At 41.8% G+C, this 26,488-nt stretch overlaps 2 protein-coding genes across 2 annotated transcripts; one reads left to right on the forward strand and one right to left on the reverse strand.

Annotated features, from left to right (window-relative positions):
* Nucleotides 1-39: 39 nt before the first annotated feature.
* LOC129850162 (putative beta-lactamase-like 1) lies at nucleotides 40-21,586 on the forward strand. Its single transcript, XM_055916706.1, is given in 7 exon segments — nucleotides 40-102; nucleotides 2,129-2,291; nucleotides 8,224-8,330; nucleotides 9,195-9,352; nucleotides 15,090-15,337; nucleotides 16,054-16,159; nucleotides 17,973-21,586. Coding segments are annotated over 7 exon segments (1,824 nt in total). The 3' UTR covers nucleotides 18,952-21,586.
* Nucleotides 21,587-22,617: 1,031 nt separating this feature from the next.
* Nucleotides 22,618-25,882, reverse strand: LOC129850152 (neuromedin-U receptor 2-like). Its single transcript, XM_055916702.1, has 2 exons — nucleotides 24,441-25,882; nucleotides 22,618-23,079 (listed from the first exon to the last, which is right to left on the reverse strand). Exons 1-2 carry the CDS (start codon nucleotides 25,297-25,299, stop codon nucleotides 22,631-22,633), a joined length of 1,308 nt encoding a protein of 435 aa, XP_055772677.1. The 5' UTR covers nucleotides 25,300-25,882; the 3' UTR covers nucleotides 22,618-22,630.
* Nucleotides 25,883-26,488: the final 606 nt, after the last annotated feature.

Genomic DNA, 26,488 nt, shown 5'->3' on the forward strand with positions numbered 1-26,488 from the left:
ATCCTGTAGACATCCTTTCATGTTTCTTGCACATGAGTAATGGGGAAGACAGGCAGTAAAGTCCTGAGAGAGATGTCTATGGATGGAGTTCAGCCTCAGCAGGTAACGGCTTATACACAACATTACACACACACTTACACTGACACCACAACACACATACTACATACGCCCACACACACACAACACATGCACACTGATGCCGCACACACACGTGCACGTACACACATACTTTCACACTCACCACATACTGTACTCTACTGCTACTGTCTTTTATATATTCTGTTGCCTAGTCACTTAACCCCTACCTACAGTATATGTACATAGCTACCTCAATTGCCTCATACCGCTGCACATCGACTCGGTACTGGTACTCCCTGTATATAGACATGTTATTTTTACTCATTATTGTTATTCATTATTCACTCTGTATTATTAGATTTTTTACATCTTTATCTTAGCTGTGCATTGTTGGAAAGGGACCTGTAAGTCTCACTGTTGTTTACGAAGCACGTGACAAATACAATTTGATTTGACTTCCTTAATGGGAGACTGCAGGTCATGTGTGTGTATGCGATGGAGCTTATCTGATTCTGCGCCTCTAACTCACCACAACTCTGTCCAAATGGGACAGCTGCTTGTTTCACAGCCATCAGCTGGTTATGCAACCAGGATCAACTCCAGCTTACTTTAACATGTTCTTTCTCTCTGTAGCATTAGTCCTATGTATATCAGAATACATTACTGGGCCTCCAATAGTTCACAGCCTTCCACAGCTAATAAAACAGGCATAATCTAGCTGAATGTAGAAATATAGAATGATTCACTTCAAATGTGATAAAACTTAAGTCCCCTCTATGAAAGAGATGGTAATCGCTGAGGAAGACACGTTTTTGATGTCGGGTATTATATAAGTTCTACCTTTTTCTAAACCTTGAGAAGTGCTTGAAATCCCTCTTAGGAAAGCTCATTCCCTGTTTGATCAAATCAAATCAAAACAATGATATATTTAATTAAAACATCCAATCCGTTTAAACATTTAAAGGAAAGGTTAAACAAATGAAAATACATTTAAATAGATACAACCAGGTAAACATGAATTCCTAATTGATTACAAGCACATTCATTATTTTATTGATTATTGAGCTAAGTCTAATGCAAACACAAACTCCATTAATTTTCCCCCTGTTTCCCCCCAGCAGGCTCAGGCCCACAATTGGCCCACTGACACCTGATACAATGATCTTAGACCTGAGCCACATGAAGAGATCAATTAATGAATCATAGCCATGGAACACACATTCTATGCAAAGTTGTACTTTAAAGGATGCAGCCCATGTGTACGGTGTGTGTGTTGCGTGACTGTTAGCTATGGGAAAGAGTGAGAGAATTGTATTCCTTCCTAGGCTGTCTCAGTCAGTGTCCTCTGTTAACATATTAGTCCACTGGAGCGCTCTAACTTTGTGTGCCCATGTGATTTTCCTTGTCAACTCATGTTTCCTCTAAATGTGCCTGATAAGGCCAACATGCCCTCCTCCTGTAAGGGTTAAGTAGACACCATGTTTTTCAGAAGGGACTACTTGGTAGGTCCCAAAAGTGGTGCAAACGGGACTGAAGTGAACTGATTCGTGGGGGATTAGAGATTAAGATTTCCCCTCCCGCTGAGATGGGCTTTAGTGGAGTAAATCTGTGGATTATGATGTCAGAGGCCCGTGGTTGTCGGAGAGGAAATGTTATTGTCAGAGGAGTGCTGATGGCCAGAATTATGGAACGGTCAGTGAGGAGATATAGGAATGGGAAGCCATGTCTGTGCCATACCCCTGTACAGTAAAACCTTCAGGGAAGAACATCAACCACTATTGGAATTTGTAAGTTGTCTCTCCACGATGCTGAGTGCATTGTTCAGATGCTGATTCAGTGAGAGAAAGATCCTTTTATTATATTTTGCCTGCCTTTTAAAGCATCAAGTGGTAAGTAGTCTTGGTTGTGATTGCTATCTAAATTGTGCATGTAAATCAGCAAGTTAGCTCACTAATGTTATGATAGTACATTTGCCATATCATCAAACCCTTCGTTTCTCAGCATCTCTTAGCATTCTAAAGGCCCATCCCTAACCGTGCGTGCGTGTGTCTGTGTGTTTTAGCCTTCCCCAGCTGCTGCTATAGAGGGGCTCACCAAGACCAAGAAGATGAAGGTGAAGTGGACTCAGCTGGGCATGGTGTTCTTCCTGTTGCTCTCTCTGGTCATGACAGGATGCTTCCTCTGGCAGTACCAGATCCCAAAGTTACTGCCAAGTAAGGCTCACTCCCTGCATTCAACCGTGTTCAAGAAAAAATAGAACCAAAGTAAAAACAATGGCAGGACATGAAGCAATTCAACATATTATACAGTGAACAGCGTTGATTCACTCTAAACACTTTAGCCTGTCAATCTCTTGTGGCTTTGTTACATTGTATCTGAGGTAAATGGGTTAAGATTAATCAGAGTTTATAATTATACCAGTAGCTCCTGCTTCCCCTGCATTAACGTTGACTCATACAATAGGAGATTTTGCACACAAAAAAACCTGTAGAAATCAAGGAGGAAGTCCATTGTTTCAGGGGAAAAAGTTCCAAGACACATGGCAGTTCGTGCTTCAGAATGGATTTATTTGCCTGGGACCCATATGAGTCAAAAACTGGTTGAATCAACTTTGTTTCCACGTAATTTCAACCCCAAAAACCAATGTGATGACGTTGAATCAACGTGAAAAACTCATTATATTTGCAAAAGTCATCATTGAGAGGGCATTTTGTATTTTTTTCACTGAACTTTTAACCTAAATTCAATGACATGGTGACATGTTTAGCTGATTTCACATTGAATTCACAATAGTTGACAACTCAACCAAATGTAAATCAAAACTAGACATGTGTCCAGTGTCTGAGGTGTGATCTGAAATCCAATTAGCTGTTTTCTGTGGGTGGTGAATAGATTAGAATGTTAAAGACAGACTGTGCTCATAGGGAACCAACCTACTGGAGTGCTGAAGGTGTGATCAGTCAGAGATGCTACTGTACTGCATTTTCCTCCTGTAATAATAGGGGTCCCATTAAGATGCCACATCTGTCCTTTCTCCTTTTGTTTCTTCTTTGCTAAAAGTTTCTGTTGCAACCATTTGAGAAATGAATATTATGGGGACATGTAAAATGCAATCAATGGTTCAAATGTAGAGGTGATCTTTACTCCTGGGCTTTAATTGCATTCTTTAACTGAAGGGCTGCTTCTTTATATTATTTATTTATTTCACCTTTATTTAACCAGGTAGGCAAATTGAGAACACGTTCTCATTTACAATTGCGACCTGGCCAAGATAAAGCAAAGCAGTTCGACACATACAACAACACATAGTTACACATGGAGTAAAACAAACATACAGTCAATAATACAGTGAAAATAAGTCTATATACAATATGAGCAAGTGAGGTGAGATAAGGGAGGTGAAGGCAAACAAAATATATATATAAATAAATAAAAATATATATAAAAAGGCCATGGTGGCGAAGTAAATACAATATAGCAAGTAAAAAAAATAACACTGGAATGGTTGGTTTGCAGTGGAAGAAGGTGCAAAGTAGAGATAGAAATAATGGGGTGCAAAGGAGCAAAATAAATAAATACAGTAGGTAAAGAGGTAGTTGTTTGGGCTAAATTATAGATGGGCTATGTACAGGTGCAGTAATCTATGAGCTGCTCTGACAGCTGGTGCTTAAAGCTAGTGAGGGAGATAAGTGTTTCCAGTTTCAGAGATTTTTGTAGTTCGTTCCAGTCACTGGCAGCAGAGAACTGGAAGGAGAGGCGGCCAAAGGAAGAATTGGTTTTGGGGGTGACCAGAGAGATATACCTGCTGGAGCGCGTGCTACGGGTGGGCGTTGCTATGGTGACCAGCGAGCTGAGATAAGGGGGGACTTTACCTAGCAGGGTCTTGTAGATGACCTGGAGCCAGTGGGTTTGGCGATGAGTGTGAAGCGAGGGCCAGCCAACGAGAGCGTACAGGTCGCAGTGGTGGGTAGTATATGGGGCTTTGGTGACAAAACGGATGGCACTGTGATAGACTGCATCCAATTTATTGAGTAGGGTTTTGGAGGCTATTTTGTAAATGACATCACCGAAGTCGAGGATTGGTAGGATGGTCAGTTTTACAAGGGTATGTTTGGCAGCATGAGTGAAGGATGCTTTGTTGCGGAATAGGAAGCCGATTCTAGATTTAACTTTGGATTGGAGATGCTTGATGTGAGTCTGGAAGGAGAGTTTACAGTCTAACCAGACACCTAGGTATTTGTAGTTGTCCACATATTCTAAGTCAGAGCCGTCCAGAGTAGTGATGCTGGACAGGCGGGCAGGTGCAGGCAGCGATCGGTTGAAGAGCATGCATTTAGTTTTACTTGTATTTAAGAGCAATTGGAGGCCACGGAAGGAGAGTTGTATGGCATTGAAGCTCGCCTGGAGGGTTGTTAACACAGTGTCAAGAGAAGGGCCAGAAGTATACAGAATAGTGTCGTCTGCGTAGAGGTGGATCAGAGACTCACCAGCAGCAAGAGCGACATCATTGATGTATACAGAGAAGAGAGTCGGTCCAAGAATTGAACCCTGTGGCACCCCCATAGAGACTGCCAGAGGTCCGGACAACAGACCCTCCGATTTGACACACTGAACTCGATCAGAGAAGTAGTTGGTGAACCAGGCGAGGCAATCATTAGAGAAACCAAGGCTGTCGAGTCTGCCGATGAGGATGTGGTGATTGACAGAGTCAAAAGCCTTGGCCAGGTCAATGAATATGGCTGCACAGTACTGTTTCCTATCGATAGCGGTTAAGATATCGTTTATGACCTTGAGCGTGGCTGAGGTGCACCCATGACCAGCTCTGAAACCAGATTGCATAGCGGAGAAGGTATGGTGGGATTCGAGATGGTCGGTAATCTGTATGTTGACTTGGCTTTCGAAGACCTTAGAAAGGCAGGGTAGGAAAGATATAGGTCTGTAGCAGTTTGGGTCTAGAGTGTCTCCCCCTTTAAAGAGGTGGATAACCGCAGCTGCTTTCCAATCTTTGGGAATCTCAGACGACACGAAAGAGAGGTTGAAAAGGCTGGTAATAGGGGTGGCAACAATTTCAGCAGATAGTTTTAGAAAGAAAGGCTCCAGATTATCTAGCCCGGCTGATTTGTAAGGGTCCAGATTTTGCAGCTCTTTCAGAACATCAGCTGACTGTATTTGGGAGAAAGAGAAATGGGGAAGGCTTGGGCGAGTAGCAGAGGGGAGGGCAGTGCTGTTGACCGGGGTAGGGGTAGCCAGGTGGAAAGCATGGCCAGCCGTAGAAAAATGCTTATTGAAATTCTCAATTATAATGGATTTGTCGGTGGTGACATTATTTCCTATCTTCAGTGCAGTTGGAAGCTGGGAGGAGGTGTTCTTATTCTCCATGGACTTTACAGTGTCCCAGAACTTTTTTGAGTTTATGTTGCAGGAAGCAAATTTCTGCTTGAAAAAGCTAGCCTTGGCTTTTCTAACTGCCTGTGTATACTGGTTTCTAGCTTCCCTGAAAAGTTGCATATCACGGGGGCTGTTCGATGCTAATGCAGAACGCCATAGGATGTTTTTCTGTTGGTTAAGGGCAGTCAGGTCAGGAGAGAACCAAGGGCTATATCTGTTCCTGGTTCTAAATTTCTTGAATGGGGCATGCTTATTCAAGATGGTGAGGAAGGCATTTTTTAAAAATATCCAGGCATCCTCTACTGACGGGATGAGATCAATATCCTTCCAGGATACCTCGGCCAGGTCGATTAGAAAGGCCTGCTCGCTGAAGTGTTTCAGGGAGCGTTTGACAGTGATGAGTGGAGGTCGTTTGATCGCTGACCCATTACGGATACAGGCAATGAGGCAGTGATCGCTGAGATCTTGGTTGAAAACAGCAGAGGTGTATTTGGAGGGCAAGTTGGTTAGGATGATGTCTATGAGGGTACCCGTGTTTACGGAATTGGGGTGATACCTGGTAGGTTCATTGATAATTTGTGTGAGATTGAGGGCATCAAGCTTAGATTGTAGGATGGCTGGGGTGTTAAGCATGTTCCAATTTAGGTCGCCTAGCAGCACAAGCTCTGAAGATAGATGGGGGGCAATCAGTTCACATATGGTGTCCAGAGCACAGCTGGGGGCAGAGGGTGGTCTATAGCAGGCGGCAACAGTGAGAGACTTGTTTTTAGAGAGGTGGATTTTTAAAAGTAGGAGTTCAAATTGTTTCGGAACAGACCTGGATAGTAAAACAGAACTCTGCAGGCAATCCTTGCAGTAGATTGCAACACCGCCCCCTTTGGCCGTTCTATCTTGTCTGAAAATCTTGTAGTTAGGGATGAAAATGTCAGAATTTTTGGTGGTCTTCCTAAGCCAGGATTCAGACACGGCTAAAACATCTGGGTTGGCAGAGTGTGCTAAAGCAGTGAACAAAACAAACTTAGGGAGGAGGCTTCTAATGTTAACATGCATGAAACCAAGGCTATTACGGTTACAGAAGTCATCAAAAGAGAGCGCCTGGGGAATAGGAGTGGAGCTAGGTACTGCAGGGCCTGGATTCACCTCTACATCACCAGAGGAACAGAGGAGGAGTAGGATAAGGGTACGGCTAAAAGCTATGAGAATTGGTCGTTTGGAACGTCTAGAACAGAGAGTAAAAGGAAGTTTCTGGGGGCGATAAAATAGCTTCAAGGAATAATGTACAGACAAACGTATGGTAGGATGTGAATACAGTGGAGGTAAACCTAGGTAATGGGTGATGATGAGAGAGATATAGTCTCTAGAAACATCATTGAAACCAGGTGATGTCATCGCATATGTGGGTGGTGGAACTGAGAGGTTGGATATATAGTGAGCAGGGCTAGAGGCTCTACAGTGAAATAAGCCAATAAACACTAACCAGAACAGCAATGGACAAGGCATATTTACATTAAGGAGAGGCATGCTTAATCGAGTGATCATAAGGGTCCAGTGAGTAGAGGTTGGTTGGGGGCACGGCGATCCAGACAGCTGGCCGGGTAGCTGGCTATCGGTAGCAAGATAACATAGGATGGTCTGTTTTTATTTTATTATTTTTTATTTTTTTGTCACCTCGTTCGTTTCCGTCGGTAGATTAGTGGGGTTCCGTGTGGTAGAGGGGATCGATCCAATTGGCAAAATAGATATAGTGACCCAGGAAAAAGAAAAAAATTGTCCGGTATATTTATTTAGATAGCAGCCGATAAGACAGCTAATAATTAGCAGATGGGTATTCAGAAACGTCGCAATGGAAAAGCCTGTTGAAACCACCTCGGACAATTACGTCGGCAGACCAGTCGTGATGGATCGGCGGGGCTCCGTGTCGGCAATAAAGGGTCCAGTCCAATTGGCAAAAGAGGTATTGTAGCCCAATAATTCGCTGGTAGGCCTCTTCGGCTAGCCGGCAGATGGGCCTAGCTCGAGGCTAGCTCAAGGCTAACTGGTGCTTGTTTCGGGACAGAGGTATTAGCCAGTAGTAGCCACCTGGTTGCAGCTAGCTAGCGACGATGATCCGGTGTAATTGTCCAGAGCTTGCGTCAGGAATCCGGTGATGTGGTAGAGAAAAAGCAGTCCTATATTCTCTGGGTTGATATCGCGCCTGCAGACTGGCAGGTATTTGCCCGAGCTGAAGCTGGCTGGTGTCCGAGTTAAGGGCGAAGACCGCAGCAGTGGCTAACTGACTACTAGCTAGTTATCTGGCTAGCTTCTGATTGGGGTTACGGTTCTAAAGTATAAAAAATAGCAGATCCGTACCACATTGGGTGAGGCAGGTTGCGGGAATGTATATTCAGTTCCAAGATGGAAAGTGAAATTAAAATATATACGAAATGTATACAAAAAATACGAGGACTATTTACGCGGGACAAGACGGGACAAGACAAGACAAACACACGTCCGACTGCTACGCCTTCTTGGAGTTTCTTACACATGTATTATTTCAGTAGCACACCATGCCTGTATGATCTGGTACTGGATCAGAACATACTCTTGGCCTAGGGGCCTGTTTACTATAGTAACTCTATGAACTATAAAGACTAGATCAAATCCTGTGTAGTTAGTTAAATGAAAGTCTCCTTTAACTGCTCATTCAAAATTCATAGTGTGTTCAGAATTAATCACCTTCTTGGCACTTAATTTCCCCTTCTTCTGTCTCTCTGCCAGATGAGAGCATGGGAGGCAATGCCAAACCAGAACGGATGTGCCCACGCTTCCCTGAGCCTCTCCCCCTCGAGCACCCTATCCCTACTCTGAAAGAGGCACTGGAAAAGGTAAGAGCTCCCTTGGGCCATTCACAGACTATCCACATTATGCTCATGTCCAACTAAGAACAGGGAACATGTGTTAGTGATGCTTGACAAAAGTTGCCTAGATATGAGGGACTGTATTAACATGCAGAGAAATATAATTGATAAAGAAAGTGTCCTTTTGCATGAAGCCTCTGGCAACAGATGTGGACGTGACCAATTCCTGCATTGATATTATTCAGACAGTGAAGGGCATTTGACAAACAGTCCTATCAGTCCCAGCACATCTCCATACAAATGTAGGATCTTAATTTGATCACCCAGTTGCAGGAGAACTTTCCTGCAATGCAGGACATTTTAAACGTGTAGTGTATTTGATGTTTAAAAAGGTTTTTCATTACCACTTAGAAATTTCAGACTTGATTTTCCCTTAAAAAAAAGTTAAATCCCTACAAAAAATGTCCATTAATTATAATCCACATAATAATTCACATTTCCTGTTGTAGCAAACTGGCTCAAATTGAGAATCTGTACAGCAGTCTGCTGTACAGCAGCAGTCTGTTATGGATGAGATTACATTTTCGTTGGACATTAACAATGTCCTCAGAATGATAAAACACATTATAACTCCTTATATCTTTTATACAGAACAGAAGATACACCATGTAAAAACAGAGTATGTTCAACATCTGCCAAACCTTGACATTGAAATCACTTTCATCACAACAAATCAATAGGCAGTATTTTTGTCCACAGAGTGCCTTCAAATCTTTCATATCAAATCTTTCATACACAACTTTGAACTTTTGAACTTCTTGTTTACTGAAACTACTGTAGAACTATGAATATTATTCGATATACAGTAAATACTGATATGTTCTCACTCAGGTGGACACACTGCTGCGCCAAATCATCAATCCTACTAGTCTTCCCTCTTTGTCGGCCATTGTGATTTTCAACAACACCGTTCTGTGGACTGGTAACTTTGGCAAGAGGAACAGAAGTGACCCACTCTCAGCTCCTCCCAATGAGTACACCATATACAGGCGAGCAGCATAGATCTCATGGCTTTTTGGGCCCTAAAGGGGATGACAAAGCCAGGTCTGTTTATGACCCAAATCATCACATGTTTAAGACTCCTACAAAAAATGAAGCTTGTGGTGTTGGCGTGATCGTCATTAATGATAAGCACCCTTAGCCCTTTCTTATACATTTCTCGATTCAGGGACATGCGTGTAGTTCTGTTGTCCATATGTATGATGTACTACAGTACGTGCTCAGAGCATGTGAATGTCCTATCAGTAGAAGCTGCCTTACTGCTCTTAAAAAAGGCATAAATGTAACATGTCAATCAGCCTCTGACACAGTTAGCCACTACACCACTATGGAGCCTTTTAACACCATGGGCCCTGTAGCTGTGGGTATTCTCGCTTCAGAGTACAGCTGTCATTACTGACCAACAGAAGTCTGCATTCGCTGATGCTCAACGTCCAGTTATGTGTATTTTGCTAACTCTAACCATATCTACTGGTGGTAGGTAAATAATGCAGTATTTTCAGTCGTTTGTGTGGTATTGTACAGGCATGTGCAGGAATTTTTATGTAACTGTGCCAATCATTCTATTCTCTTGCCGATAGAGATACTGTCATAGCGTTTATTGTTGAAACACCTACAATCCAAGGGGAAGTGACATTCAGGGGAAGTAACATTGGGAGGAGGGAAAATAACATTGGGAGGAGGAGGGAAAATAACATCAAAGTATAGGTACAATATCTCACCCTGGTTACACTCATACAATACCGTTCAAAAGTTTGGGGTCACTTAAAGCCCCTTGTTTTTGAAAGAAAATCTTTTTTTTAATTTTTTTTTTATATCCATTAAAATAACATCAAATTTATCAGAAATACAGTGTAGACATTGATAATGACTATTGTAGCTGAAAACGACAGATTTTTTAATGAAATATCTACATAGGCGTACAGAGGCCCATTATCAGCAACCATCACTCCTGTGTTCAAATGGCACATTGTGTTAGCTTATCCAAGTTGATCATTTTAAAAGGCTAATTGATCATTAGAAAACTCTTTTGCAATTATGTTAGCACAGGTGAAAATGGTTGTTCTGATTGAAGAAGCAATAAAACTGGCCTTCTTTGGACTAGTTGAGTATCTGGAGCATCAGCATTTGTGGGTTCGATTAAAGGCTCAAAATGGCCAGAAACAAAGAACTTTTTTCTGAACCTCGTAAGTCTATTATTGTTCTGAAGAATGAATGGAATCCATGCAAGAAATTGCCAAGAAACTGAAGATCTGGTACAACGCTGTGTACTATTTCCTTCACAGAACAGCACAAACTGGCTCTAACCGGAATAGAAAGAGGAGTGGGGGGCCTCGGTGCACAACTGAGCAAGAGGACAAGTACATTAGAGAGTCTAGTTTGAGAAACAGATGCCTCACAAATCCTCAATTGGCAGCTTCATTAAATAGTACCCGCAAAACACCAGTCTCAAGGTCAACAGTGAAGATGCAACCCCGGGATGCTGGCCTTCTAGGCAGAGTTCCTCTGTCAAGTGTCTGTGTTCTTTTGCCCATCCTAATCTTTTCTTTTTATTGGCCAGTCTGAGATATGGCTTTTTCTTTGAAACTCTGCCTAGAAGCCCAGCATCCCGGAGTCGCCTCTTCACTGTTGACGTTGAGACTGGTGTTTTGTGGGTACTATTTAATGAAGCTGCTAGTTGAGGACTTGTGAGGCGTCTGTTTCTCAAACAAGACACTCAAATGTACTTGTCCTCTTGCTCAGTTGTAAAACTTGGCAGTAAGGCAATACCCCCAAGCACACATAAAATTCCACAAAGAAATGGTTACATTTTGCAATGGCCACAGATAAAGGATATCAAAGATTTTCAAAGTTTCTGTATGGAGGAATAGTCTAAAATCCCTCCCAATGTGTTCTCCAGTCTCATAAAACATTTTAGAAAAAGGCCCAGCGGCATTATTCTCACAAGGGAAGGGTGCCAGAGTATTGAAAACAGGGGTACCAATAATGTTGACCCCTATCTTTTTGAGAAAAACTAGTTCTCTGAGCAATTAAACTAGTTCTCAGAGCAATTGTATTTATATAAAATAATATAATTTCCCCATTTATATACGTAATTTAACAGTATTATATTACTTGATTTATACAGTCTTTTTTGCTAATCTTATCAAGGCTGCCAATAATTTTGGTCATGACTGTATCATGAGGCGGCAGAGCATCATGATACAGTCACTGAGAATGATAGTGGATAATATTGCCACTCCTACTTGCCATCTCTTCAATCTAAGCTTACAAAAAAGTGTGTGTCCTCAGGCCTTGAGGGAAGCAAAAGTCATTCTGATACCCAAGAATAGTAAAGCACCCTTACTGGCTCAAATATCCGATCAATCAACATGTTACCTTAGTAAACTTTTGGGAAAAAATGTGTTTGACCAGATACAATGCTATTTTACAGTAAATAAATTAACAGACTTTCAGGGAAGGGCATTCAACCTGCACGGCACTTGCTCAAATCACTGATGATTGGCTGAGAGAAATTGATAATAAAAAGATTGTAGGAGCTGCTTTGTTAGACTTCATTGCAGCTTTTGACATTATCGATCATGGAAAAAGGTATGTTATGGCTTTACACCCCCTTCTATATTGTGGATTGAGAGTTACCTGTTACCTACCTAACATAACACAGAGGATGTTCTTCAATGGTAACCTCTCCAACATAATCTAGGTATAATCAGGCATTCCCCAGGGCAGCTGTCTTACGTTTTTCAATCTTTAATAATGACCTGTGTCACGTTGGTATGAAGGGTCGGGAGGCAGGCGCAGGAATGCGTAATATATTTTTTTATTATACCCCAAATTACAAACATAAGTAAATTGCCTTTGAATTCGTCCCAGTGTAAAGGCACGGGGACGAAGACCGAACAAACACTATACAAAACATAGGGTAGAAACCCAAACAAAAGAGTGAGGAGTACCTCGAATAAATAACACAAGCGCACAATGATTAACACCCGGGATGAGACCCGTAATCATCTGTGCAATACACAATGTCAAGAAAGCCAAAACACACAGCACAGGTACTCACACGAACTAACGGACATTGTAACAATAATCGACAGGACAATGGTAAACCAAGGACACACTTATACAATTACTAATCACTGGGAATAGGGGCCAGGTGTGTGTAATGAACGTTCCGGAGGGATCGTGACAACCTGCCACTGGCTCTGAGTAAAGTCTGTGTGTCTATGTATGCGGATTACTCAACACTATACACGTCAGCTACTACAGTGAGTAAAATCACTGCAACACTTAACAAAGAACTGCAGTCAGCTTCAGAATGGGTGCCAAGAAATAAGTTAGTCCTAAATATTTCAAAAACTAAAAGCATTGTACAGTATTTGGAACAAATCATTCACTAAACCCTAAACCTCAACTAAATCTTGTAATTAATAATGTGGAAATTGAGAAAGTTGAGGAGACTAAACTGCTTCGGGTAACCCTGGATTGTAAACTGTCATAGTCAAAACATATTGATACAACAGTAACTAAGATGGGGAGAGGTCTGTCCATAATACAGTGTTACTCTGCCTTCTTAACAACAATCTCAACAAGCCAGGTCCTACAGGCCCTAGTTTTGTCGCACCTGGACTATTGCCCAGTCATGTGGTCAGGTGCCACAAAGAGTGGCTTGGGAAAATTACAACTGTCCCAGAACATGGCAGCACGGCTGGCTCTTAAATGTACACGTAGAGCTAACATTAATAATATGCATTTCAGTCTCTCATGGTTCAAAGTAGAGGAGAGATTGACTTTATCACTACTTGATTTTGTAAGAAGTATTGACATGTTGAACGCACAAAGCTGTCTGTTTAAACTACTAGCACACAGCTCGGACACCTATGCATACCTCACAAGACATGCCACCAGAGGTCTCTTCACAGTCCCCAAGTTCAGAACAGACTATGGGAGGCGTACAGTACTATATAGAGCCATGGCTACATGGAATTCTATTCCACGTCAAGTAACTCAGTAAAATCAAATAAAAAGACACCTTATGGAACAGTGAGGACTGTGGTTACACACACACAGGTACAAACACACAAATATACATAACATACACACTACACACAAGTACAACTGGAGGATGTGCTGTAGTGGCTGGAGGGCACACACTTAATGTATTGTGAAATCTTTTGTAAAATGTATTTTGATGTTAAAATGTTTATTATAATGTATATTACTGCCTTCATTTTTGCTGGACCCCAGGAAGAGTAGCTGTTGCCTTGGCATCTGATGCTGATCCATAATAAATACAAATACAAAAATATGACAAATGTTCGACATAATAATTCATATTTCTTATTGCTTGCATCCTCTATTCACAAATCAAAGCTGAGAAGTCTGCTTCCTGATGGACTCCTGTGATTTAGGGGGTATACACTATCTTTACATCTATGGAGGGTTGGAGGTGTTTCTATGGAATACTAATAAGAGTGAAGGCCCCACTTACGGCCCTGCTACATTACAGCAATCGGGCATCCAGCGTTGCAGTTACACATCAGCCGTTTATTTGAAATCATTGAAAGCTGTTACTGTATACTGCGTATGTTGAGCTCTCGTTGCGTCACGTCCAAAGGCAGCGTTAAAGCACAAGTATCGCAGAGGTTATATTTTTTTACGGCTGAGGAGTGCATTCCTTCTATCTTGTGAATTGAAATATAGAGAAATAAAATTAATTTTGGTTGCATGTGGTCTCCACTAGACACCACTGGCTATTTTACTAAGATTTATGAAGTCAAGAAGCTACTAGCTAGCAGAAACTCTAGCTAGCTACATGGACTATATTCACAATGTAAACAAAAGCAACATGTAATTAGAGGATAATTTAGTACACCCACTAGCAACATTTTAAGAGTACTTGCGAAAAACTGGACCAAAGCTATTGTACTCACACACAATTGATGAATATGGTACAGTACAGTAGGGAAAGATAGAATAAAGATACTCATCCCCCTTTCTCCTCCGCTCTCAAAACAATGCACTCTGGCATTGCTTTGCTACTGGCAAAGCAAAGCAATGCTACTGGCAAAGCAACGCAACGCTTATAGTGGACTTGAAGTGTTATGTGAACACTGCTGTAATTTTTCTGATTTGTGGTATGTTGCCATTTCAGCAATGAGTTTGAGCCTGAAATTGGCTTGAAAAGCCCATTGCACAATCCACAATACAAAGGCAATTTACTGATGTTTGTGGAAATCATATTCACAGTAAACTGTGTGTATATCGGTTCAAGAGTAAATTACTTGTAAAAGTCAAGTGCATTGCTATTGCCAGAAATGCGCCTTTGATTGAATACTGACCTATGTCCTTAACTATGTATGGGCTATTCAGTCATTATGTTTTCATCTGTCTTGAGTGTTGTCAGCACTGGCCTTAAATAGATATATAGCATGATGTTGTAATTTCAAACTCCAAACCCCTTAATGTCTGGGGTATAAGGCAGAAATGTCTGGGCTATGAGGCAGAGAAAACGTTGTGAGGTCAAAAGCCTGAGTGTAGAAAGGTTTGGAGAGTGCATGTGAAAATGAAAGGATGTTAGGGTAAGTACATCCTCCAAAAGGAAGAAAGGTACTCTATTAATTTGTGTGTGCTTGTCTTACTGTTTGTTGAAATGATTTAAAAAAAAGTTTGGGGCAGAAATCAGGGTGATACAGTAGTAGTCAATTCCTGCTTGATGCCCTACAGGATTGCCAGCCTTTCCAAGATCTTCCCAACGCTGATGCTATACAGGCTGTGGGATGATGGGAAGATAACCTCTCTGGATGACCCTCTGGAGAAATATGTGGATAACTTCACCATTAAAAACCCTCTGGGCAAGTCACGGGACTCTGAGCTCAAGTACGTGACAGACGGCCTGATCTTCCTGGATAGTGGAGAGGTTCAGATCCGTTCCTCCTCTGTCACTCTGCGCAGGATGGCCAGCCAGCTCTCAGGTAAGATACAAACCTCATACTCCGCCCCTCCCACCTGGGATTGGAACTCATGTCATGCCGACCCGTTAAAAGACTATCAGGTGGAACAAGTTATGTGCCTAATGTACTCAGCTACAATGTTGAACAGTATCATGCTATTATGAGAAAAATAGACATTTTAATGTGATGTTCATGATCCTATTTATTGATTAAATTCAAATGCCACCATACCGCAAACTCTGGTCAGTCACCTCTAAGCAGGTTGCTGAATTGCCTTCTGAGGTGGTAAACACCTCTGATGTAACAGAAACGGTTTAGATTATCACTGCATCTGCTTATCATCAGAAATAGATTATGTGAAGGGCCAAGGGACAATAAGTCACACTCATTGATGGGCAACACTGAATTGAAACCCCCCCCCACAATACCTTGCTTTCAAAACAGGTTTGATTAGATATGAGGTTCACACTTTGATCATTGAGGCATGAATGTCGAACTCAATAATTCATAGAGGAGAGTATTCAATGTTTTAGACCAGATGATTTCTGAGCTGTACATTTAATTAAATGATCAGAGACACTCCAAACAGATGACATGTTAGAATAACATTTGAGGACCCTGTTTCAGTTCAAATGAATTGCAATTGGCTTGAGCTTCATTTATCATAGTAGCTAAATTAATGCATTTTATTTTCTTTAGAAGTAAACACAAAAGATGTTGTGTTTTGTCAACTGCAGGTCTACCCAGAAGACTAAGAGCCACTAACCTGCTGTGGAAGGGGAAAACACAGGCTGCAGTGAATCTGCTGCAAGATGATGTCCTTGTTGCAGACCCTGGCACCAAGTAAAGCCTTAGCCTTAGCCTTATAATCATTCAAATGTTGTGTGTGTCCTTGTGCCATTTAAAACTCACTCAATATTTGCCTTTTGTAATATAACGGAACCTACAGTTGAAGTCGGAAGTTTACATACACCTTAGCAAAATACATTTAAACTCAGTTTTTCACAATTCCTGACATTTAATCCTAGTAAAAATGACCTGTCAGAATGTGAAATGTCAGAATAATAGTAGAGAGAATGATTTATTTCAGCTTTTATTTATTTCATCACATTTCCAGTGGGTCAGAAGTTTTCATAAACTCAATTAGTATTTGGCAGCATTGCCTTTAAATTGTTTTAACTTGTGTCAAACGTTTCGGGTAGCTTTCAACAAGCTTCCCACAATAAGTTAGGTGAATTTTGGCCCATTCCTCCTGACAGAGCTGGTGTAACTGAGTCAGGTTTGTAGGCCTCCTTGCTTGCACACACATTTTCAGTTCTAACCACAAATTTTCTATAGGATTATAGGACCTTGACTTTGTTGTCCTTAAGCCATTTTGCCACAACTTTGGAAGTATGCATGGGGTCATTGTCGATTTGGAAGATCCATTTGCGACCAAGCTTTAACTTCCTGACTGATGTCTTGAGATGTTGCTTCAATATATCCACATCATTTTCCCTCCTCATGATGCCATTATTTTATGAAGTGCACCAGTAACTCCTGTAGCAAAGCACCCCACAACATGATGCTGCCACCCCCGTGCTTCACGGTTGGGGTGGTGTTCTTCGGCTTGCAAGCCTCCCCCTTTTTCCTCCAAACATAACGATGGTCATTATGGCCAAACAGTTCTATTTTTGTTTCATCAGACCAAAGGACATTTCTCCAAAAAGTATGATCTTTGTCCCCATGTGCAGTTGCAAACTGCCTTTTTTATGGCGGTTTTGGAGCAGTGGCTTCTTCCTTGCTGAGCGGACTTTCAGGTTATGTCGATATAGGACTCGTTTTACTGTGTATATAGATACTTTTGTACCTGTTTCCTCCAGCATCTTCACAAGGTCCTTTGCTGTTGTTCTGGGTTGTTCTTGATTTGCACTTTTGCACCAAAGTACGTTCATCTCTAGGAGACAGAAAGTGTCTCCTTCCTGAGGGTATGACGGCTGCGTGGTCCCATGGTGTTTATACTTGCGTACTATTGTTTGTACAGATGAACGTGGTACCTTCAGGCATTTGGAAATTGCTCCCAAGGATGAATCAGACTTGTGGAGGTCTACAATTGTTTTTTCTGAGGTCTTGGCTGATTTCTTTAGATTTTCCCATGATGCCAAGCAAAGAGGTATTGAGTTTGAAGGTAGGCCTTGAAATACATCCACAGGTACACCTCCAATTGACTCAAACGTTGTCAATTAGCCTATCAGATGCTTCTAAAGCCATAACATAATTTTCTGGAATTTTCCAAGCTGTTTAAAGGCACAGTCAACTTAGTGTATGTAAACTTCTGACCCACTGGAATTGTGATACAGTGAATTATAAGTGAAATAATCTGTCTGTAAATAATTGTTGGAAAAATGACTTGTGTCATGCACAAAGTAGATGTTCTAACCGACTTGCCAAAACTATAATTTGTTAAATAGAAATTTGTGGAGTGGTTGAAAAATGAGTTTTAATGACTCCAACCTAAGTGTATGTAAACTTCCGACTCCAACTGTATTTGCTTCACTCATTTGGATGTAAATAGATGGCTCAGGTGTTTAATTACGTCACCCCTGTGGGCTGCATTGACCCTTCAGTCAATGCAGCAACACAGTGACTTCCCACTCTGCTGCTCTGTGTTTTGCAGATGCCATTACAGTAACCTAGCCTTCTCCTTACTGGCCCATGTCATGGCTGAGAAGGTGGTGGGCCTGGACTACCAGCGCTGGATCAATGATAACATCCTGGACCGGCTGGGGATGGAGGACACAGGCTTCGACATCACCCCAGGGATCCAAAGCCAGATGGCTGTGGGCGTCTACTCCAGTGGCCAGCCTGCCCCTCTGTATGACCTGGGCTGGTACCGCCCCTCAGGCCAGATGTTCTCCACTGCCGCTGACCTTGCCAAGCTGGCCATGATGCTGCTGGGGGCCTACCACCGCAAGCTCCTGGAGCCCGACACCCTGAAGATCATGCTGACCCCGCTGTACCGCTGTGATAAGGACTACTTTGCCAACCGCACCGGCACGCCTTGGGAGGTGAATGAGCAGCTGGGCTACGAGGTGCTGCGTAAAGACGGAGACCTGGATGGCTACTCTGCCACCTTCTCACTGGTGCCCAGGCTCAAGCTGGGCCTGGTGGTGCTGATGGCTGGCACCAGACCTCAGAACCAGGAGGTGGTGGCCAAGGCTTACAGTCACATCATACCCGCCATGGAGAGGGTGTTCCGGGAGGCCAAAAAGATCCTCATCCCTCCCCCTAATCCAGACCCTTACATAGGCTTCTTCACTTATGGAAACATCACCTTCTATGAGATCAAAGCTGGGGCAGACGGGGTTCTGATCATGCAGCAGTTTGGTCCCCAGATTGAGGACCTGATCCCAGAGAGATATCGGACAATCAAGCTGAACTACCTGGTAGACAGGGTGTTCAGGGTGGTGTTTGAGAAGGAGTACCCCTGTGTTTTGCGGGTCAGCACCGCCTCAGTCTCCCTTGAGGCCCAAGACGGGCAGCTCTTTAACTTTTATGTGTTTGACAAGCGTGGTCTGTCCCCTGGCTTCGATGCACCAGGACTGAATACATACAATGTGATCCGGATAGTCCGTAGGCCGACTTTCTCAAACTAACTGAACTCATACAACGGAAAGGCACATGTACATGCTGAATGAAGGTCCTTTTTGGGTCTGTAGCCTATATTTAATAGGGATACTCTGAAATGAAAGAAAACATTGCTGTCAGACAGTGAGTAGACCGTATCATGATGAATTGCAAAAGAAGGTACACAGACAGAACTTTCTATTCTATTTACCCATTGACGTCAACGTTTTGGATTTCTGTGTCAAATAATGGCATTGTAAATATTCATCCTTTTCATACAGTTGATAACCTGACCTTAAACATACACTACATGACCAAAAGTATGTGGACACCTGCTTGTCAAAGATCTCATTCCAAAATCATGGTATATAATATGGAGTTGATCCCCTCTTTGCTACTATAACAGCCTCCACTCTTCGAGAAGGCTTTCCAATAGATGTTGGAACATTGCTGCAGGGACTTGCTTTCATTCAGCCACAAGAGCATTAGTGAGGTTGAGCACTGATGTTTGGCAATTAGGCCTGGCTCGCATTGGGCATTCCAATTCATCCCAAAGGCGTTCGATAGGGTTGAGGTCAGGGCTCTGTGCAGGCCAGGCAAGTTCTTCCACACCGATCTCGAAAAACCATTTCTGTACGTACCTTGCTTTGTGCACGATGGCATTGGCATGCTGAAACAGGAAAGGGCCTTCCTCAAAGTTATACAGTACCAGTCAAAAGTTTGGAGACACGTACTCACTCAAGGGTTTTTCTTAATTTTTACAATTTTCTACATTGTAGAATAATAGTGAAGACATCAAAACTATGATATAACACATATGGAATAATGTAGTAACCAAAACAGTGTTAAACAAATCAAAATATATTTTTGATTTTAGATTCTTCAAAGTAGCCACCTTTTGCCTTATTGACAGCTTTGCACACTCTTGGCATTCTTTCAACCAGCTTCATGAGAGTCACCTGGAATGCTTTCCCAACATTCTTGAAGGAGTTCCCACATATGCTGAGCACTTGCTGGCTGCTTTTCCTTTACTCTACGGTCCAACGTTTTTGGTTACTACATGATTCCATATGTGTTTTTTCATAGTTTTGATGTCTTCACTATTATTCTACAATGTAGAAAATAGTAAAAAATTAAGAAAAATCCTTGCGTGAGTAGGTTGTCCAAACTTTTGACCAGTACTGTATAGTGCATTATACTGTACAGATGTAGTATTTTAATTTGAGACAGTTTGCTACAGCAGGAAATTAATTTAATGTAATTATTATGTGGATTCTAATTAATGGATTTTTTTGGGAGAGGTTGATAGATTTTTCATTAGGGAAAATCAAGTCTGACATTTTAAAGTGTAAGTTACAAACTTCTGCTTTTTAAACATGGAATACATAAGTTTCTTATCAACAAAAGAGTGACCAATTTAAGATCCTTCATCTGTACACGTTTTACTGTTTTTTTTTAACCTTTATTTAACTAGGCAAGTCAGTTAAGAACAAATTCTTATTTTCAATGATGGCCTAGGAACAGTGGGTTAACTGCCTTGTTCAGGGGCAGAACGACAGATTTTTACCTTGTCAGCTCAGGGATTCGATCTTGCAACATTTCGGTTACTAGTCCGACGCTCTAACCACTAGGCTACCCTGCCACCCTACACTGTTTTGTGGCACAGTATTTCCTATCTTTCCTGCACTATGCACATTGTTACCGTACTCAGCTTGTTCTATCCTTACATTGCATTTGTAACAAAACAACAGAATGTAAATATGGTATGCTGGCATCAATCAACACACTTCAATTGTAACACTGTCATTTGCATGTGGATGTTCATGTTTTTTTGCCCTATGAATCTCAAAGATGTCAAATGCACGTTTCTACTGCAGCAAAAGATGGATTTATTTTAGTTTGTTATCAAATTATCTCCTGATCATTTTTGACCTACGAAAAATCCATAAGATTTTAAACTCCGATTTTTATATACTCCGATTTTTAAATAGAGATCATGTTGGGTTTTGACATAGATACCTTTTACAGTGTCTGTAGCCATACTGTAGAGTATACTGTATGTGAGAACAGATCAAAAAGTATGGGCTTAAAAGGGGGCTTTGGGATATAGTGGTATAGATCCAGGAATGACTGTGTACTTCATCATCCCAATTCTGACTCATTTAAATCCTCCATATGAATAGATTCATGACAAATATCAGTAGCTCATAAACTGACTCCAAATGAATAACCTATTGTGGCCCTCTGGTTTGGCAGCTAGATTTTCTAATGTAATACTACGTAGGAGGGAAAACAGATCATTTTCAAATGGGTCTAGACAAACACTATTGAAATTGAAACCCGAAATGAAAATGAAAGGTAATTCTCCAGGCCTCAGGTGCAGTGTGGTTGCAAGGATTGCATTTGGAATAAGAGTTGGTTCCTACACTCTTAGATAAAAAGGGTTACAAAAGGGTTCTGCGGCTGTCCCCATAGCAGAACCCTTTTTGGTTCCGGGTAGAACTATTTTGGGTTCCGTGTAGAACACTGTAAAGGGTTCTACATGGAACCCAAACGGGTTCTACCTGGAACCAAAAGGGTTCTGCCTGGAACCAAAAGGGGTTCTTCAAAGGGTTCTCCTATGAGGACAGCCAAATAACCGTTTTTTGATCTAGATAGCACCTTTTTTTCTCAGAGTAGAGTTCAATATCCAGTTGGAGAACACAATGTTAGCACACACCAGGGATGGAGCTATTCAATATGTTGTCGTATACACAAGAAAGAAAATGGCATTCATTACCCTCCAGTGAATGTTATGTGGCAGGCAAAGCTAATTTGTTTTGTACAGAATAACAATTCATCCATAGAGGCTACCAGGATGCTTCTAGGAATCTTTAATCAAACGTTCTAAGTTCTGTAATTGTCTCTTATGATGGATTCTCTGCATTATTGACACTCTACAAGAACACAGTCTTGGCCTAGATGTGGGGCAGCAGGGAAATCAGGATCAACTTTGGTAGAAGCCTCATCATGGTTCCCATTATACTACTGCCACTTACACATTGATGATCGAACAGACCTCCTGTTGTTGTTGCTGTTGTTGTTGTTAGGGTCTCCAAGAGACTCATACGATACATTCTCATTGTAATACACATTCTGTTGCAGACATTTTAAACAATTCATGAAATACTCATCAAGCAATTCATTCATGTTTTGCTGTTTTCACAGAAAGGCAATAATTATGAATTGATTTACAGTATATTTACATAAAATGTCTAGGTCAAAGGACAGCAGTGCTACATACGTACATTCAATGTCTTTGACAAGAAGAAATGGGGAAGTTTTGACATACACTCAATAAATTACGGGTTGGAATAGGTGGTTATGAAACACAAGGACGATAAATACTGTAACTGCAGTTCACATAGTCTATATATCACACAGGTCAATATGAGAAGACCAATCATATGGGATAATCAATCATTAGAGAGTGAATTATCAAGTGCAACCAAGTCTCTCATTTACATACCCCTAAATTAGTTGTTTTCGGATACATTTGTCTGCTATGAGGATTTATGTTGCTTTAATAACAGATCACAATTGAGTCCACAGATCACCTCATGAATGAATGATCATACAGCTGTGCACAATGCATCATCTTCTCATTAGTCAAATCCACACCCTGACAGAGGGCATCATATATACTACCACATTAAATATTAAATATGATTAAAAAGCAGTAGCAGTGAAGTCAGAGTCTACCACACAGGAATGTTCACATGTCAGTGTTGTGATCTCTGTGCTCCCAGTCCCAATTGGAGATAACAGGGAAGTGAGGGAGTTGTGGTCCCTGGGACTGGCCTGGGAATTAGGAACTGGGCCAGAGGGAACCAGCAGGATTTTGGCGAAGGGTGGGCAGTCTTTTCTAGAGGTGGTGTCTTTCGTATGTCTGCAGATAAGATCCCAGAAGCATTCCCGAAAGCGTGTGGAGAGCATGTTGTAGATAACGGGGTTGACTGCAGAGCTGAGGTAGAAGAGGATGCCGGAAAGGAGGTGCACACACTGGTACACAGTTTGGTTGAGGTCTGTCCAGACAGACCACTGCATGATGCAGCTCCACAAGAGCCGGTCGATATGGAAAGGCGCCCAGCAGATGGAAAACACCAGCACGACCACAGCTACATAACAGACAGCAACAAGAGGAGTAGGACAGTAAAGGGGAGAGGGAGACCGAGAGGGAGGATGAATTAAGTGATGCGGAGAGAGGGAGGAAGGAGGGGAACAACAGGATATCCTGTTCCCTGCAAGACCTGGTCCTCATGAAACTGAAACATTCTACTCATATAACTACTGACAGAAACTGGCCCACATTCACCATGAGATCATGTAGAGGGAGTTAATGGCCTCTTGACAGCCAATTTTCCTGAAAGCAGAACGAGGAAAAAAGGAATTGCCTCCTCAATTTTCCAAGGAATATAAATCAATATAAATCTTTAGATAACTACTGCAGAGAAAATGAAAGTATTGGATGAACCCTGCTACTCAAAACAAAGCTCTGCCATAGCTAAGAGATCAACATTCAGTGCAGAGACACTCCCCAGAATAGCAATGTCCTGTATAAGAAGTGTCAAATGGGTACATAGAATCATGCCTGGGCTTTCAGAATGTTTTGTTTTTCGACCATGCCATGGCATTGTCGCAGATTACATAATCTGGCCTAGTCTCAAATAAACAAACACTGCCAAGACATACAGGTAACTGCCAAAATAAAGGGAACACCAACATAAAGTGTCTTAATTGGGTGTTGGGCCACCGCGAGCCAGAAGATCTGTGTCTGGAACTCTATTGGAGGGATGCGACACCATTCTTCAACAAGAAATTCTATAATTTGGTGTTTTGTTGTTGGACGTGGAAAATGCTGTCTCAGGTGCCGCTCCAGACTCTTCCATAAGTGTTTAATTGGTGTAAGATTTGGTGACTGATATGGCCATGGCATATGGTTAACATCGTTGTCATGTTCATCAAATCATTCAGTGACCACTTGTGCCCTGTCATTGTCATCCTATGGGGGGCATAATCATGGTATCCAAAATAATGGCTAACATAATGACCTGCCCAGTATATTTATACTTGACCCTAAGCATGATGGGATGTTAATTGCTTAATTAACTCAGGACCCACACGTGTGGAAGCACCTGCTTTCAATATACTTTGTATACCTCATTTACTCAAGTGTTTCCATTATTTTGGTAGTTACCTGTACATCAACCTGGAAAATGTAGGAATATAATGACTGGTATTAGAATCCGATGCTCTTTATTATCAACATGAGAGCATTTTCTAAATTACAATATTATTATCACTAAAACAGACTGCATAATATAAAATGTACAATCAAAAATGTACAGTCATTCAAAACCTTTATGGATATTACTAACAGAAAAATTACAGTTTAAATGTCAAAATTGTGTTGACCATGGAAGACAGGCTTGTGACTGTGACAACGGAAATGGGCATGGAAATGGAATGCAGAACTTACCAAGCATCTTGGTGGCTTGTCTCCTACGCCCTCGCTCTACGTGGATTCTCCAGTTGGTGTTGGTGCTACAGTTCTTCCTCATCGTTCCCTGGGAAAGGTGTCGCTCCCTGCCCAGCTGGATGCCCATCACTAGGTACAGACCGCTCATCACCGTCATGGGCACAATATAGAAGCACGCAGTGGTGATCAGGATCACCAGGTTATAGATCCACGGGGCCCCTATCAAACTGCATATGGCTGACTCTGCCACCTTCTCCGGGAGATTCAAGTAGTAGATGCCATGCAGGGAGGTGTTGGGGATGGCACAGACCAGGGACACCACCCATACGGCACTGATGACATGCTTGGCATGCTTGTTGGTGGAGACATAGCGTATTTTTAGTGGATGGACCACGGCGATGTACCTCTCCGCACTCAGCACTGTCACATTTAGGATGGAAGCGAAGCAGACGGTCTCAAGGAGGAAAATCTTGAAGTAGCAGACTCCCTCGCCGAATGGGAAGGGGTAGTTCTGCCACATGTCGTAGATCTCCAGGGGCATCCCAAAGAGGAGCACAAGGAGGTCCGACACAGCCAGGCTGAACAGGAACAGGTTGGTGGTGGTACGCATCTTCTTGTGTTTGGAAATCACTGCGCATGTGAGAAGGTTGCCAGACACGCCAAGAAAGAAGATGAGCAGGTAAACCAGGGTGATAGGGAGGAAGACGGGAGAACGCTTCGGCCCTAGAAATTCCAGTAGGAGGTCCTCGATGGATTTGGTCCCAGAGTCATTTCCTGTGACGTTTAGCAACGTGATGTTACAGAACATGCCGTGCTGTTCTGAGATGTTGGAAAGAGAGTCCAGGCAGTACATCTCCATTTCACAGTAGGGGCTTGTAAGTGGGAGTAGAGAGGAACAGGATCACTGGAGATGTCTGCACATCATTGCTCTGAGAGACATTCCATACAGAGAGAAATACAACACCTAAAGAGTACCACAGCAACACTACAGCATTTTATATTACCGCATCCTGATTCTACATAAGATGATGTAAAAGCTCTCATATGGTGACTGACACAGCTCAGTAAAGTCTCACAAGAGATATATGTTTTTCACGATTAAGTCTTGACTAAAGGGCTGATCAGATTCCACTAGTTGTAACTGGGAATTATGAATTTACAGTACATCACAAATGCACACTTTGCCTCTTACAGTGATAGTATGGTGGTAGTTTCACCAATGTGTATAACATGAATACTGTAGTATATCTTGTGTATCCACAGTTTTCATGTTTGTGCAATTATTTACCACATATTATGATTCCCATTTTTCAGTCATCTGTTCTGTGCGAAGACAATTATTTGAATGTTAGCTAATTCAAATAAAAAATTATTCCTGCAATAACCAAGTCTTCAGCAGAACTTAGCACTGTGTGATAAACACATTCTAAATGCTTGGCAAAATCAAGTCTAATGTAAAAATGAAATAATTTTGTATTGCAGCAAAATGATGTGCTGTTGCTACAGTAATAGATGTCTCTATCACTTCATATATTTCAGAGCTGAGACATGAATATGTTTCATTAGGCCTGTTAGTTTCTCTGCAGTGGGTGTCTCATCTTACTCTATAGGAGCAGAAGGCAGGGATACAGAGCTAGAGGGTGTGAAAATGAGCTCTGGAGCTTACCTGTGATCCAATATGTTAATTATGCTATTGGCACCAAAGATTATCTATGCCCACTGATGAAACTGAACAGACTGTGCATAAAACTGGAAAGGCATTTTCACATGACTGCTACCCAAGCACTCTCCTAAACAACAGTTCAGCCTATTTTACAGACTGCAATTAGCAGCAGGATCCTGATTTAAGCGCATCAAATCAATTCATAAAGAATACATCCAAACCCAACATACTGTACCCCACATAGGCTGCCTGCCTGTTCAAGAAATTAAACTTCAACTCTAAAGTGACAGAAAATCTGAACTGAGCATAAAAGCAACACATGGGATAAAACAACATTCAGTCAATTTCATGACATTTAAATGTTCAGAACTAAAGTACGTGGACA

The sequence above is a fragment of the Salvelinus fontinalis genome, chromosome 3 (genome assembly GCF_029448725.1).
Source record: "Salvelinus fontinalis isolate EN_2023a chromosome 3, ASM2944872v1, whole genome shotgun sequence".
Lineage (NCBI taxonomy): Eukaryota > Metazoa > Chordata > Actinopteri > Salmoniformes > Salmonidae > Salvelinus > Salvelinus fontinalis.